This window comes from Mustela lutreola, chromosome 5, assembly GCF_030435805.1.
Source record: "Mustela lutreola isolate mMusLut2 chromosome 5, mMusLut2.pri, whole genome shotgun sequence".
Classification (NCBI taxonomy): Eukaryota; Metazoa; Chordata; class Mammalia; order Carnivora; family Mustelidae; genus Mustela; species Mustela lutreola.
Window position 1 is genome coordinate 30,851,615 of NC_081294.1, and position 14,898 is coordinate 30,866,512.

Consider the following 14,898-nt stretch of genomic DNA (forward strand, 5'->3'; position numbering starts at 1 on the left):
TCAACTTGAACAAGCTTCCCAAGAGCACAGTGTAAGACATCTTGTGTGCTTGACCTCCCTGGGGACTGAAGATTCTAACAGGCGGAGCTCAGAGGACATGTCCCCTTGGCCACCATATCTGCAAAGACAAGTAGACCAAATGAAACCAAGCAGAAAACAGACAAACAAAGCCCAAAGGCCTCACGGAGAGCCTCCTACTGGCTTCGGAGAGCCCTCGGTACTCCTGGGTACCATGAGGGCCTGCCCTCTCTACAAAGATTTGGCCAACTTGATCTGGCTGTGGCTAAAAAAAATTATTAAGAAAATACTCCTTGGTCTTGCTTATTTTTAAAGAATGACTGAATTAGTGGGCGCCTGGGTGGCTCAGTGGGTTAAGCCGCTGCCTTCGGCTCAGGTCATGATCTCAGGGTCCTGGGATTGAGTCCCACATCAGGCTCTCTGCTCAGCAGGGAGCCTGCTTCTTCCTCTCTCTCTGCCTCTCTGCCTACTTGTGATCTCTGTCTGTCAAATAAATAAAATAAAATCTTTAAAAAAAAAAAAAAAGAATGACTGAATTAGTTCTTAGTTTGCAAAAGTTTTCTTAGCAGCCTCTGTGTGACGAGTCCCTTGCCTACCTTCTAACTCTGACCTCTCCCCCCAAGACTTGAGTATGTTCAGCTTTCTTTAACTTGTTCCCCACAAGTCCCCTAGAATCAGAGAGCCATCGGCGGGTGGGAGATGAGCTCTCAAAAGGCAGGAGGCTGTGGAAGGTTCTGCTGTGACGCTGGAGTCGGGGAGTGGGCTGCTTAGGGATGGACCACTCTTGCGTGTATCTGGGAGCTGCAGTGGGCTCTTGGCTGAGTGCTTGGGGTAACTCTAATCAGGCCATTTTCCAGGACAGCATGGATCCACATTTCCAAATTTTTCCCTTTCTTTCTAGGAGAACTACACCACCACTGTGAAGTGGAACCAGGTTCTGCACTGGAGCTGGGAATCCAAGCTCCCCTTGGAATGCGCGAAACATTTTATAAGAATGAGGAGTGCAGTAGATGCTGCCAAGACCCCTGGGCCAAGGGTCTGGAGCAGCTGGAGTTCATGGGAGGAAGCAGATGGTAAGAATGGAGGTGGTAAAAGAATTAAAAGCTCGAATATTTAATATTACTTAGGGATTGATAGCCAAATAGTAGAAGTCTTTTGAGGAGACCGAGTAGAAACCGACATTATTTTTCTTTGTCTTCCCTTGGAATGAAGAAGTCCGGGTGTGAACCGTGCCACCAGGAGATAGACGTCTACGGTTTTGCCTCACAATTTATTCTCAGAGATAATTATGCAAGTTCAGACAATTTCATATTTATTTTCCAAACATGGAACTCGTGTTTATTACAACTACTAAGAGAACAAAGCAGGACATAAATTGTACATATGCTTTTATTAGAAGAAGACAAAATGTATCTGCACCTAGAGCAGAGGTTAGGAAGCTTTTGTGTAAAGGGCAAGATAGGAACTATATTTTAGGCTGTACAGACCCTGTTAGTCTTAGCCATGACTCTGAGACGTGTAATTATAATGGGAAAGCCATCTTAAGCAATATGTAAACAAATGAGAATTGTTGTGTTCTAATAAAACTTTATTTACAAAAACAGATGGCAAACTAGAATTGGTCCATGGGCCCGAGCCTGCCAACCCCTAAGGTAGAGAGAAGCAGTGAAATATGGAAACAATGAAATCAAGTCTTCATTTGAGTAATGAGATTATGGAGAAATATGTTGTATGTATCTCCTAATTTTGATAATTTAATTTTGTTATCATTAAAATCTAAAATGGATTTTACCACAGCTTATTATGCTTCATTTAAACTATAAGCTGGTTCTAAAGCAAGGCCATTTGGCTCTCTTAATGTACACCATTTGCCAGATAATCTGGAATTCCTGCCCATAGAACCATTCCTTTGTTGTGTTTATACACATCTTTTAAAGTCAAACTGATAGCAAACATTAACCCATGAGTAGCCTTGTTATTAGTTTAATACTGCTAATAGAATTAAATCTTCATTTTAGTCATGTTCTAAGCACTCTCCATATTAATTTAGCCCTCAAATCAGCCCTTTGGAATTGTTCTTATCCCCACTTCACAGATGAGGAAACTGATCACAATTAGCTTAAAGAACCCATGCAAGTTCATCGAGCCTGTAAGTGGTAGAGTTGGAGTTCCAGCCCGGACCAGCCTAGCTCCAGAGCACCCCCACCCCCACCGTTCACATTACATCCTACTGCTGACAGAGGGACACACAGAAAAAAAAACAGACTGAAAAGATAGTAAGAGACAGGACAACATTATAAACAGCTTTGATAAAATAGGCTAGATTTCTCAAAGCTGTAATTTCTGGTCTAAGTCAAGGATGAATGAAAAACCTGACTGTGTATTCTAGCCCCCAAACATTGGTTCTCAGCCGTGTTGCCCATGAGACTTGCCTGGAACCTTTAAAAAAGCTCCCCTGCACAGGCCACACGGCAGGGTGAGGTCCATGGTGGCGGTTTCCGTGGCTATGGTGGGCTGACTGAGTGGGAGGCAGGGAGCCAAGCAGTCAGAGCAGGCAGCCCCTTCGGGGGTTGCGACTGGGGGGAGCAGGGCTGAAGGGGCGGGAAGGAGGCAGAGGGAGGGCAGCGAGTTGGCTTGAAATGGGAGACACCTGGGGATTTTTATACACTGATGGTCGTACAGGAGGAAAGACGGTGGAAAAGGAGCTATTTGGCATTTCCGAGAAGGTGGGCAGAGATGTGGTCAGTAGTACAACGTAGAGATTAAGAGGGACACGTGGAGGTGCCTGGCTGGCTCCGTCAGTTGAGCATCCGAAGCTTGATTTCAGCTCAGATCATGATCTCAGAACATGATCTCATGATCTCAGGTTGTGGGATCGAGTCCCGTGTAGGGCTCTGCACTCAGCATAGAGTCTGCTTGGGATTATCTCTCTCCCTCTCCTTTTGTCCCTCCTGCTCATGTTCTTTTTCTTGCTTAATTTCTCTAAAACAAGTAGATAAAACCATAAAAAGGGGGGATGGGGGACACACGTGGCTATGGAGATGGGCAGGCCTGGCAGATGTGAATGTGGCCTTGCCACCTGCTGGGTGAGTGAACTTGGGCTCGGTGGATCCTACCTGTGCTGGTGGTAAGAGATATTGTACGTCCTACCTAATGCAGAACCTCTCTCGGGGCTGTGGCCCATAGAGGCTGTCACAAGCAAAGCTGGCAGGGACACCTGATCCCAGGGCCGAGGGATGCACTGTCTTTGCAGTAGGAATGTCAGCAACATTTTGCCTAACAGTAGGAACCCTTGGAAGAAGGAGTGTTTGCGCAGCCCTGAACTTTTCTAGGTTTGCCCAGAGGTTTAGGCTCGGCTTTTCCCCAACAGGTAGAAGAGGCTAAAGCTGTCATTGTTTGTTTCAAACCAGAGGGGCTGATTTGAAACTTGAGTGATGTTCTAACTGATCGGCCTTTTGTTTCTCTTGCAGTACAGAATTCTCTTGGACAGGACCCGCTGTTCATTTTCCCTAAAGATAAGCTCGTGGAAGAAGGCTCCAATGTCACCATTTGTTACATTTCCAAAAGCCATCAGAATAACATATCCTGTTATTTGGAAGGAGTACGGATGCAGGGAGAACAGCTCGATCCAAATGTGTCCGTGTTCAACTTGAATCATGTTGCTTTCATTAGGGAAACCGGGACAAATATCTATTGTAAGCCGGGCCAAGGAGACGGGATAAAGGGCACCGTTCTCTTTGTGTCAAGTAAGTGTGCACATGCTCTGCGCTCTTCTCTCCTGTTTCCTAGAATAGATGGAATTTCCTGTCCCAGAGGGCAAGTATACATTTCCACCCATGGTCTGGATCTTCTTTTGTCTCCCCAGTCTTCTAGAAGAGATTCTGAAAAAGATCTTGAAGGGGTTCCTATTGTTATCTTGGCCTTATTGACCGTTTTATTCCTAGAGACCAAGATTATTAAAGGGGAGAAAGTTCGGCCCATTTCCTGGACCACTGGGAAGGGCCCTGCCTGCCTCAGCCATGCGGCAGGACTGCAACATGGTGGGGGGCCGAGGGGGTGGAGTGGGAGAGAGGGCAGGGCACCGACTCCAGGGAAGCAACCAGTGTTGCACCCAGAAGACCTGGGTTCGAATCATCTTCCTGTGCCTGGGCGTGCCACCTTGGCCAAGTTTCCCCACCTCTCTGAGCCAGTTTCCTTCTCTGTGAAGTGAGACCAGGACTGGCTGTTTGATGGTGAATGAACACAAACAGGCCTGGCCCCAACACTGTAGCCAAGGAATCCAGAGGAACCCGCTCTGAAGTGGGTGTGGAAAACGTCAGGTGCCTCCGTGGCTGGCAGCAGGGAAGGGGGAGCACTGCGCTTTTCACGGAGGTCTGGTGCACGTGCCCGGGGGCCTCCTGCATGTGGTCAGGAGACCTCCATTCCCTGCACTGGCGGGGGGGCAACATCTGAGCCTGCTTTCTCCTGCTTCTCAGGCCCGAGGCGTGCTCCAGGCTCCCGGGCACCCACCTCCACTGTCTCCCGGGCCAGGCTTCTGAGAGCTGCAGGCATGCCGAGTGGGGGGTGCAGGGAAGGAGGGGATGACTTGGAGGTACTGCACTTGACCTTGGAACTCTCAGCGCCCTGCTGCCCAGCTTAGCAGTCCCCCAGATCGGACTTGCTGGCATCTCAAGCCTAACATCCCCGAGGCTGTCTGCGAGCCCCAGCTTCCAGGGGAGGCAACACTGACTTCATTCATTCATTCATTCATTCATTCTTCCTCTCACTCCAGCTGTCTGTCAGTCAGTGGTAGGTGTTGAGTGCCTCCTAGCAGGCCCTGGGGGTATGACTCCCGGGACACACTGCAGACCCCGGCACAGCTCCCACCACTGGTCCCCGGTGATGCCTCAGAGAAGACCAAGGGAAGGGAGAAGGGGCCCAGATGAGCATCCAAACTGTGACTTTCTAGAGGTACGGGTGGAGTGTGATGCTTTTATCACTCAGAGTGATTCTGTGGCCTGAAACCCAAAAGGAGCTCTACGTTTTCCTTGTCTTTCATTAAAGGGATTTAACTAGGCCTTTCATCTGTTTTTTCCTTTGTATGGACAGAAGTCCTCCAGGAGCCCAAGGACTTTTCTTGTGAAACCCAGGACTTCATGACATTGAACTGTACTTGGGATCCGGGGAGTGACACCGGCTTGCTCAAACAGCTTTCCCAGAGCTACACGTTATTTGAATCGTAAGTTAGCTCCCATGGCGTTCTTGACAGGGTCCTCCTTGTTTAAGGTGCTTGTGACAGCAACAAGAGCCACATTCTGATATTGAGGAAAATGTGAACAGATAGTTTACAAGCATCCTGCCAGAGTGAGGAAGAAGTCCTTCAGTGGTGTGTGATACTTTCCACCTGAGTTTCGAGAAAGGAAACTGTCACATAGAAATGATAAGAAAACCTGTTAGTGGTGAATCTTGATGTGAACATAGTTCCATCTGGTGTTCTGGGTCTACCTAATTTCTAACTTTTTAAGAATATTTAAAATAGGGGTGCCTGGGTGGTTCAGTGGGCTAAAGCCTCTGCCTTCGCCTCAGGTCATGATCCCAGGGTCCTGGGATCGATCGAGCCCCACGCCGGGCGCCCAGCTCTGCAGGAAGCCTGCTTCCTCCTCTCTCTCTCTCTCTGCCTGCCTCTCTGCCTACTTGTGATCTCTGTCTGTCAAATAAATAAAATCTTTAAAAAAAATAAAAGAATATTTAAAATACATTAAGGAGTCGTCTCATCCCCTATGTTGGTGGAGGGAGGCGGTCATTACATGGTCATTACACATTTCACCACAGAAGTCGAATTTGTTGAAACGTTTTCACTTTTGACATTTGTTGATGGCAGGGGATCGACACCGTCATGTGGAACATAATTTGAAGGCTACTGAGTGTGCCCTGAGTGTAGGGATATATCTCTGTGTTGACAAAAGTATAAATCCTGAAATTGTCGTTTTGTGTGTGTGGTTTTTTTTTTTTTTTTAAGATTTTCCGGGAAAAAGACCCTTTGTAAACACAAAAGCTGGTGTCTTTGGCAAGTAGCTCCAGAGTCGCAAGACATGTATAACTTCACACTCACGGCTGAAAACTACTTACGAAAGAGAAGTGTTCACCTTCTTTTTAACCTGACTCATCGAGGTGAGACCAGTATCACAATCCGCTGTGGTTACGAACTCATTGTGTGACACACTCTGTGATCAAGGAAATGTTGTATATTTTTGCCTAATTCACATCCTAAGTGAAACTTTTAATTTAGGGGCACCTGGGTGGCTCAGTCAGTTAAGTGTCTGCCTTCAGCTCAGGTTATGATCCTGGGGTCCCAGGATTGAGCCCCACATCAGGCTCTCCCTCTCATGCACTCATGTTCTCTCTCTCTCTCTCTCTCTCTCCACCTGTCTCAAATAAATAAGTCTTTTTAAAAAAAGTTTTCATTTATAACTCGTTGAAACCACACTTCTCTTCATGGAAGCATGCATGGCCCACAGTCCCTGGTTATTTGTTTTGATAATGTAATAGGCACCTGCCTGCTTACTACTCACCTTCAGACTAGAACTCTGACTGGAACTCACGGCCTCTCCCATCCCACAGCCCCCCACCCGGCTCCTTCCACCAAGATAAGTACAGATTTAAATCTCAAATGTGCTGGGGTGCCTGGGTGGCTCAGTGGGTTAATGCCTCTGCCTTCGGCTCAGGTCATGGTCCCAGGGATTGAGCCCCGCATAGGGCTCTCTGTTCAGCAGGGAGCCTGCTTCCCTTCCTCTCTCTGCCTGCCTCTCTGCCTACTTGTGATCTCTGTCTGTCAAATAAATAAATAAATAAAAATCTTTAAAAAAAATAAAAAAAAATCTCAAATGTGTGTATATATGTATAGGTGTATGTATTCTCATTTCTAATGTCATCCTAAAAATACTGTTTTTATTTTGATTGGTTTTTAATGTTTATAAGAGACATCAAGCCACATGTGATAATTTGGTAAGTACTGTTTGTGTGATAGTAAATTACAGATATTGACCCATATTATTGAGTGTTGTTATAGTCCGTTGGTTTTCATTACCGTGAAGTATTTCATTGCATAAATCTATGGTATTTTGGTCAGGCATGGCCTCTAATGGTTTTTCAGGTTGTATCAAGATTTTTGTTCTCGAGGATGGTGCTACTATGAGCATTATGGATGTAGGACTGGCCTCCTTTTGTTTTCTTTAAATTGTTTTTTATTTATTTGACAGACAGAGATCACAAGTAGGCAGAGAGATGGGCAGATAGAGAGGAGGAAGCAGGCTCCCCGATAAGCAGAGAGCCTGATGCAGGGCTCGATCCCAGGACCCTGAGATCATGACCTGAGCCGAAGGCAGAGGCTTTAACCCACTAAGCCACCCAGGTGCTCCCTCCTTTTGTTTTCTTGAGTGTATACCCCAAAGTGGAATCGGTGAGGACAAAGAGCATGTGAATGAGCAACTTCAGACACAAAGCCAAGTGGTTTTCCAAAGGGGCTGCCCTGGTCCTACCCCGGCCCTTGAACTCATACAGCCTCTCCATGCTGGGGGGGTTGCCCTTTCCATTGTGTCAGCTTCCTGGCTGGTGTCTGTCATGGTTTTGAATACAGATCCTGAAGGTTGAAAATCTCTTCCTATGTTTTGACGTTTTCTCTCTTATGAAATGCAGAATCTTCACACATGTTCCTTTTTTCTAGATTGCTCATCCCTTGCTTTTTACTTTCTTAATTCTTCCGTATCTTCTAGATTTTAGCTTAATCGCCAGTCAGTCAGACAATGACAGAGTGCCTCTAGTATAGCTGGCACTGGGGACTTGGCAGTGAACAAAACAGGGTGACTGCCCCATGTGAGCTTGGGTGTAGGTGTGTTGGGGAGGGGATGAGGGATGAGAGTGGGGAGTGGACACATTTCGGGTATCGCTCCACACTGTGGAGAAGGTCAACTCGGGTCATGCGGTAGAGAATGCCCGATGCCTTTTCAGTTAGGATGAGGCTGCCAAAGAATGAGACAGAAACAGAAAACATCTAGGGGAAGAGCATTGGAAGCAAAAAGAATAGGATTTGAGAAGGTCATAGGATGAGAACAAGCTCTGGGTTGTTTGAGAGACAGAAAGAATGCTCTTGTGCCCATACTATGAGAGAGAGGAGATCAGAGTGTCCTGGTCACGCAGGGGCTGTGGGACGAATGGGGTAGTCTTACCAGCTGTATTAGAAGGTGTCCATTGGGACAGGTCAGTGACGTGACTTAAGCTGTAGGAAAAGCTCGAACAGGTGGGGCTGTCAGAGGCGAGGGTGGAGAGAGGGAGCTGGATGGGAGGCTGTTGCAGTCGTCAGGCAGAGACTTTGCACCAGGTGGCATGATGAAGTTGGTGGGATGTGGTCATATTCTGAATTCACTTTGGAGCTGGTAGGACTTACTTAGGGAAGGCATGCAGGTTACAAGGGGAAGAGGAATTTTCTTTGGGCCTAAACAGCTGAGCCTGTGGATAATGAGATAAAGACGAAGGCTCAGGATAGGGGCTTCTAGAACTCCATCTTTTAAGTCAAAAGGCCTTTTACACTTTCACTGTGGTCACCCCACTTTCAATGTCACATTTGGTTTTGCGGTTAATGATTCATGTTTGCTTCCCTGTTGCACTTTGAAGGCAGGTCCATGACTGGTTTCAGTTTCTCTCCCATCTGACAATTTGTCTTTTTATCGGTGTGTTTGGAACATTTATATTTGACATAATTATTAATATGGTTGGACTCAATCTGCCATTTTATTATTTATTTTATATTTGTTCCCTCTGTTTTTGTGTTCCTCCACTCTGCCCAGCCTGCCCCCTTTGGGATTATTTGAATATTTTTTTTAGTATTCCACTTCAATTTGTCTACTGACTTTCTCCTACATCTCTTTGTATTCCTGTTTTTTCCCTCTGGAGATTATGTTACTAATATTTCACAGTTTTCTTGGAGTTAATATTTTCCACTTTACGTAAAATATAGAAGCTTTACAACCCATGTCTTCCTTTACCCCCCACTACCGGCACAGCGATATTTCACATTCTGGTCTTCTCCAATCTGCCTGTTGCTGTCTACCTTTGAGAGTTCTTAAGTAGAATATTTGAGAATGCTCCATGCACTGTATTGACTGGATTCAGGAAGAGAGACAGGATGGGAGGTACTTACTTTGTCTTTTTAAAACCTGAACCTTATCCAGTCCATTTTTCATTTCACGTATTGTATTTTTTAGTTCTAAACTCCCATTTGATTTTTTTAAAAAATAGTTTATATTTTTCTGCTAAGAAGCATTTTCCTCTATTCATTTCAAACTTGTTTACTGTTATGACATGGGTCTCTCTTAAAGTCTGTAATAATTGTAGCCATGTGGGCCATCTTAAGCTTGGCATCTGTTGATTATCTTTTCCTTTAGAAATTGGTGACATATTCTGGGTTTTATGTATGTAGAATATGTATGGATTTTACCTTTGACATTGTTGATGTTATTTTGTTTAGACTCTGGGTTCTGTTATATTCTCCCCATGAGCCACTTCTCCACGTTTTGATCCTCTTTCACAATCTGCCTGCTTTTGTTTAATTTCAGGAATCCTGGTAGTTTCTTCTTATGTTTTGTTCAGAATTTCTAATATAATCGATGAGAGAGGAAGGCTGTAGTTGTCTTACTCCATCTTGGCTGTAAGTCTGGTTTTGTTTGCTATTTTTTCAAAAGCAAACAACAAAAAAATACCAGTGAATAAATAAATGTAGACATGAACTGCTATTTACCAAAAAGCCTTTTTGGATTTATGCTTGAATTTTTTTTTTACTTTGTTTCCTTTTTTTTTTTTTTTTTTTTTTTTTTTGGCAGTGCACCCAATGGCTCCCTTCAATGTATTATTTAAAAATGTAAGTGCCACAAGTGCTACCATGACGTGGAAAGTACACTCTATTGGGAAGTATTATACACTGTTGTGCCAAGTTGAACTCTACGGTGAAGGAAAAGTGACACAAGTAAGAATGCTGCTTAATTTCCTATTTTCAAAAATCCCTTTATGTTCTGAACAGAGAGACTTATGAATAAAGCCTCTTTAGAATCTTATTTCTGGGGGAGGTGGGTGGGAGAGGGATAATTGGATGATGAGCATTAAGAAGGACATTTGATATAATGAGCACTGGATGTTATATGCAACTGATGAAGCATTAAATTCTACCTCTGAAACTAATAAATAAATTAATTAAAAATAAAATCTTGGGGCACGTGGGTGGCTCAGTGGGTTAAGCCTCTGCCTTAGACCCAGGTCATGGTCTCAGGATCCTGGGATTGAGCCCCGCATCATGCTCTCTGCTCCGCAGGGAGCCTGCTTCCCCCTCTCTCTCTGCCTGCTTCTCTGCCTGCTTATGATCTCTCTTTCTCTGTCAACTAAATAAATAAAATCTTTAAAAATAAATAGATAAAATCTTATTTTTGTGCAGGTTCAGATGATAAGGTTAATCTGTTTAATTAAAAAGTTCATGGAATTAATCACAAACTTTAGAGTTGGGCAGAGGGCTTTAGAGATTTTCTTTTCCCAACAAGAAGAAGTCTTACCCCAAATCTGATTGAACCATGCTATGATTTGACTTTGCAATGAAGTATGCTCACCACTACACCTGTCTCCTCTGTTCCTTCTTCTGCTTCTTTCTTCTTGTTTCCTTTTTTCTTTTAATTTCATTTCTTCTTATCCTTCCTTCTTCCCTCCCTCCCTTTCTTTGAAACAGCACAACGTTTCCGTCAAGGTGGATGGTGCGCGCCTCTTCAGTGGCCTGGAGCCAGACACGGAGTACCTGGCCCAGGTGCGCTGTGCTAACGGCGACCACTTCTGGAAATGGAGTGAGTGGACGCAGCAGAACTTCACCACAGCTGAAGCTGGTATGTTCAGCTCCCTACAGTGTCACTCAAGGATCTCAGCTGACCCATGGGAGGTGGGTTAGGGTTTCCCTGAGAGCTTTTGACTGTATCCAGACCCGAGGGGAACATATTACAACAGAGGCTGAATACTCTTTTTAAAAAGAACCGGATTAAATGCTTAACAGCATGTGAGTGGGAAGCTGTCCACCTCAAACATGCGTCAGTCAGTGTTCTTTCTTTTATACGTTTTCTCTCTCGTCTTTGATTTTGCGAAATGGTTTCTAAGCTAGTATTGCTGGGTCCCCATTGGATTTTGCGAAATGGTTTCTTTTTTTTTTTTTTTTTAAAGATTTTATTTATTTATTTGACAGACAGAGGTCACAAATAAGCAGAGAGGCAGGCAGAGAGAGAGAAGGAAGCAGGCTCCCTGCTGAGCAGAGAGCCTGATGTGGGACTCGATCCCAGGACCCTGAGATCATGACCTGGGTCTAAGGCAGAGGCTTAACCCATTGAGCCACCCAGGTGCCCATGAAATGGTTTCTAAGCTAGTATTGCTGGGTCCTCATTGGATCTGGAGCTATGTAAATCAGTGTAGACTTTTCAAATTAAGGGCTAGGGACAAACAGTATTGTCCATGCCAAGGAAAGCTTTGTTCTCATACCAAACAACTTCAGGCTGTGTGTGGAAATGTGATGATACTTGCAAACTGAATTTTTAGTGACACATCATTCGTTCAGCAACAGCGAGCTGTGAGTTTTCTCCATCATTCTTGCGGTGGGACTTTCCTCACCCTGACTGAACCACGAGTCTTTCTGACAAATAACTATGGCTTGTGGTGCCTTCCAGTAGGGCCTCCAGAGATGAGCTGGCCCGGCCCAGCTTTCATCTCCTTCCCACTCAAAACGACAAATCATCGTTGTTGCCCAGCAGACAGAGGAGGCAAGTTCTGCCTGTAGATTCCTGGTTTGTGGAGTTACTAAGGGGCAGAGATGTAACATCATGACAGTTAGGGCAGCTGGCCCTTACGGAGTGCCCCACAGAGCTCCAGCACTTGCTGGGTTTTTCTCTTACGCCTCACACCAGGCAGGAGACATAATGGGTAACCATTCTCGCTGTGTAGGTGAGGGCCCCGAGGCGCACAGAGGAGCAGTGATTTAATTGGCCTCACCAGGGAGTGGCAGAGCTGTTGACTGTGACCTAGACCCCGGCCCTCTGACTCCAGAGCTCTACTCTCACCTAGAACCTGATTCTGTGTGTTCAGTCTCCTGATGCAGTTATTACAGCCTCCGGATCTCGTCGATTCAAGTCTGGCCCTTTTACTGCCAAAGGAAGGAATATATGTATTTATTTGATTCCAACTTCTCTTCCTCTGTGTGTGTGTAGGCGTGTGTGTGTGTGTGTGTGTGTGTGTAGGCGTGTGTGTGTGTATGTGTGTGTGTAGGCGTGTGTGTGTGTATGTGTGTGTGTGTGTGTAGGCATGTGTGTGTGTGTGTGTGTGTGTGTGTGTGTAGGCTAGAGGGGCTCTTTCTGTTTCGCCACAAGGGGACCATTTTAAAGTAGTGACTGGAGCTGAGGGCTGACGAGGACAGCTCTTCCGAGCCTACACGTGCGGTGGTCACTGGTTCTCCTCCGCAGCCTTCCTCTCCTTGTCTGGTGTTCCTGCCCCACCTCCCGCCACTTCCCCCTCCCAGCCCGCTCTCCCACCCTCCTGGGGGCCTCCAGTAATTTTTTTCTAGAGGCATAGACTCCTCAAGAATCCCTGCTGTAGAAAAGCCCTATTCCTGACAGTAATGTGGTATCCCCCTTCAGTTGTGTTTGATTAAAGAATTTTTACTTTAATGATAGTGCTCTGCTTTGGTTTTTTTTTCCTTCCAAATTTATTCCAACATTATAACCAAAATTGAGTATAAAAGGATAGTGGCAAAAGGGTAGAGTTTTTAGTAAATTGTATTTCTTTAGTGCAAAAAAATCTGAAAATAATCAATTTTGCTTTTGATAACAAGAGAATGAAATGAAGCTACTGGTAGTGAATCTGTGTGTATATGTATCTATATCTACATTTTTTTAACCTCTGACAACACTTTGCTTGATGCTGGAAAGGTCAAGCTGTAGCGTAATCGTAGTGAGCAGATGGAAGTGGCACCAGGAGAAATACAGCAGAAACTATATTGACCCAAACACAGAGTGCAGACAGCTCTGCTAAGGGCACTGTTCTCACAAAGACTGACTTACCAGCCTGCTGAAGATTTTGCATTGAGCTTAGAGTCCTGTGTCCTTTCTGAGTATTTTAGTAAGTTTTTTCCTGCGTATTGGCTTCTCCAGTGGATTATTTAGCAAATTGAAATCTGCTTCAGGGCGCCTGGGTGGCTCAGATGGTTAAGTGTCTGCCTTTGACTCAGGTCATGGTCTCCAGGTCCTGGGATCCAGCCCCATGTCGGGCTCCCAGCTCAGCGAGGAGTCTGCTTCTCCCTCTTCCTCTGCCTTTCCCCCTGCTTGTCCTCTCTCTCTCTCTCTCTCTCTCAGATGAATAAATAAAATCTTTTAAAGAAATAAAAATAAAATAAAATCTGCCTTAATACATTTTTAAAAATACACAGTCATCTTTAAGTTGAGAAAGTGTCAGTAACTAAAAAGGGACTTATTTAAGTTTCAATTATTAGGCACCGTAAACTAAATTTTTATAAAACAGCTAAGTCTTTGTGTTATACTCCAAAACAATTCCTCTTGCGTTGAGATGTTTAGAATCAAATCACAAATCATTTGTCCTACAATTTGCTGGTGATAAATACAGACTTTTCTGGAACAGTAGAGTAAGGGAGTGAGTGGGTGCCCTGAGTGTCCAACTGGCAGGCAGCTTCCCCAGGCAGGCTGGGAGCTGGCGGGGAAAGAAGCGTGGGGAGGAGGGAGTGTGGGGATCAAGGAGGGGTGCCAAGGCCAGGCGAGAGGACCAGTGAGAGGAACAGCCACTGTGAAATCATGAACTCACGTCAGAGAACCACCAACTCCTAGGGCTCCCCATTAGTGCACCTCCATTGCAACCTTCACAGATGAAGCAAGGAAGTAGCAATGGTCTGCTGCTCTTAGAAATTCAGCAAATGAGAAATTTACCTAACTAACCTCCTACAATTGGTCTAACTGATGAATGATTCCAAAGTTTTCTGGTGACTTCCAGAAACTCAGGCTTGGTATTCGTAAGAGCTTTCAGTTTGATGCAGCAGACCTTTTGTGAAGCACCTACTGTGCTGTGTGCACTTAGTGAGGTGTAAACAGTTGGCTGTGGACAAGTGGGTAGAAGTCACAGAGAATGAAGAAAGTGAGAAGGAAGCCTCAGGTAGGCAGGTTGTCCTCACTTCTTCTGACTGAACTAGAAACAGGTTGTATTGTTCTACATACATATAACAGGACATACGATCTTTCCTTTGGTTCCTTTCAGCTCCCTCGGAGGCTCCTGATGTCTGGAGAAATGTGAAAACAGTGCAGGGACGTTGTGTTGTGACTCTATTCTGGAAGGTAAGACATATGGATTTCCCAAGATAGGTTTGCTTGTCACTGTCTTCCGGGGTGACACCAGATACTGGCGCCATCTTTGTTGGGGGAAGCGGGTATCTTAATGCGAGCCCAGTAGAACTAGAACGTCTTACCCAGGGGAGGAGTCCCCGCCTACTCCCATTTCCCTAATGCTGGGACTGTTCCTCCTTGACATCCCGTTCCACAGATGGCCAGTCCTGAACCTCTGAAACTTCTCTTCCCACCTCCTCTAACTTTTGCAGGGCTCAAGGCCTGAGTGTAAGTGGAGAAGCGTATACCATATTTAAAAGTTATAAATATTAAATGCAATATTTACATACAGGAGTTATGCATCAAGCTGAAAAACTTTAATGTAAATATATTTGGGAAAAAAAAGTAAAATCTATTTTGACATTCTCCCTAGCCCATTAAAACCTGGCAACCTGGAAGTCCAGGTTTGTGTTCAGAACTCTCAGACCCTCAGATCATGTTTTCATAA

At 45.1% G+C, this 14,898-nt stretch overlaps 1 protein-coding gene across 5 annotated transcripts in view; it reads left to right on the plus strand.

Annotated features, from left to right (window-relative positions):
* The window catches only part of OSMR (oncostatin M receptor), a 52,075-nt gene that overhangs the window by 23,458 nt on the left and 13,719 nt on the right, over window positions 1-14,898 (plus strand). For all 5 annotated transcript variants that reach the window (XM_059173843.1, XM_059173845.1, XM_059173846.1 and 2 more), the window contains 7 exons: window positions 920-1,091; window positions 3,489-3,764; window positions 5,107-5,236; window positions 6,017-6,168; window positions 9,873-10,015; window positions 10,763-10,913; window positions 14,326-14,402. In XM_059173843.1, the coding sequence (XP_059029826.1) occupies window positions 920-1,091; window positions 3,489-3,764; window positions 5,107-5,236; window positions 6,017-6,168; window positions 9,873-10,015; window positions 10,763-10,913; window positions 14,326-14,402 (1,101 nt within the window). The remainder of the gene's footprint in view (window positions 1-919; window positions 1,092-3,488; window positions 3,765-5,106; window positions 5,237-6,016; window positions 6,169-9,872; window positions 10,016-10,762; window positions 10,914-14,325; window positions 14,403-14,898) is intronic.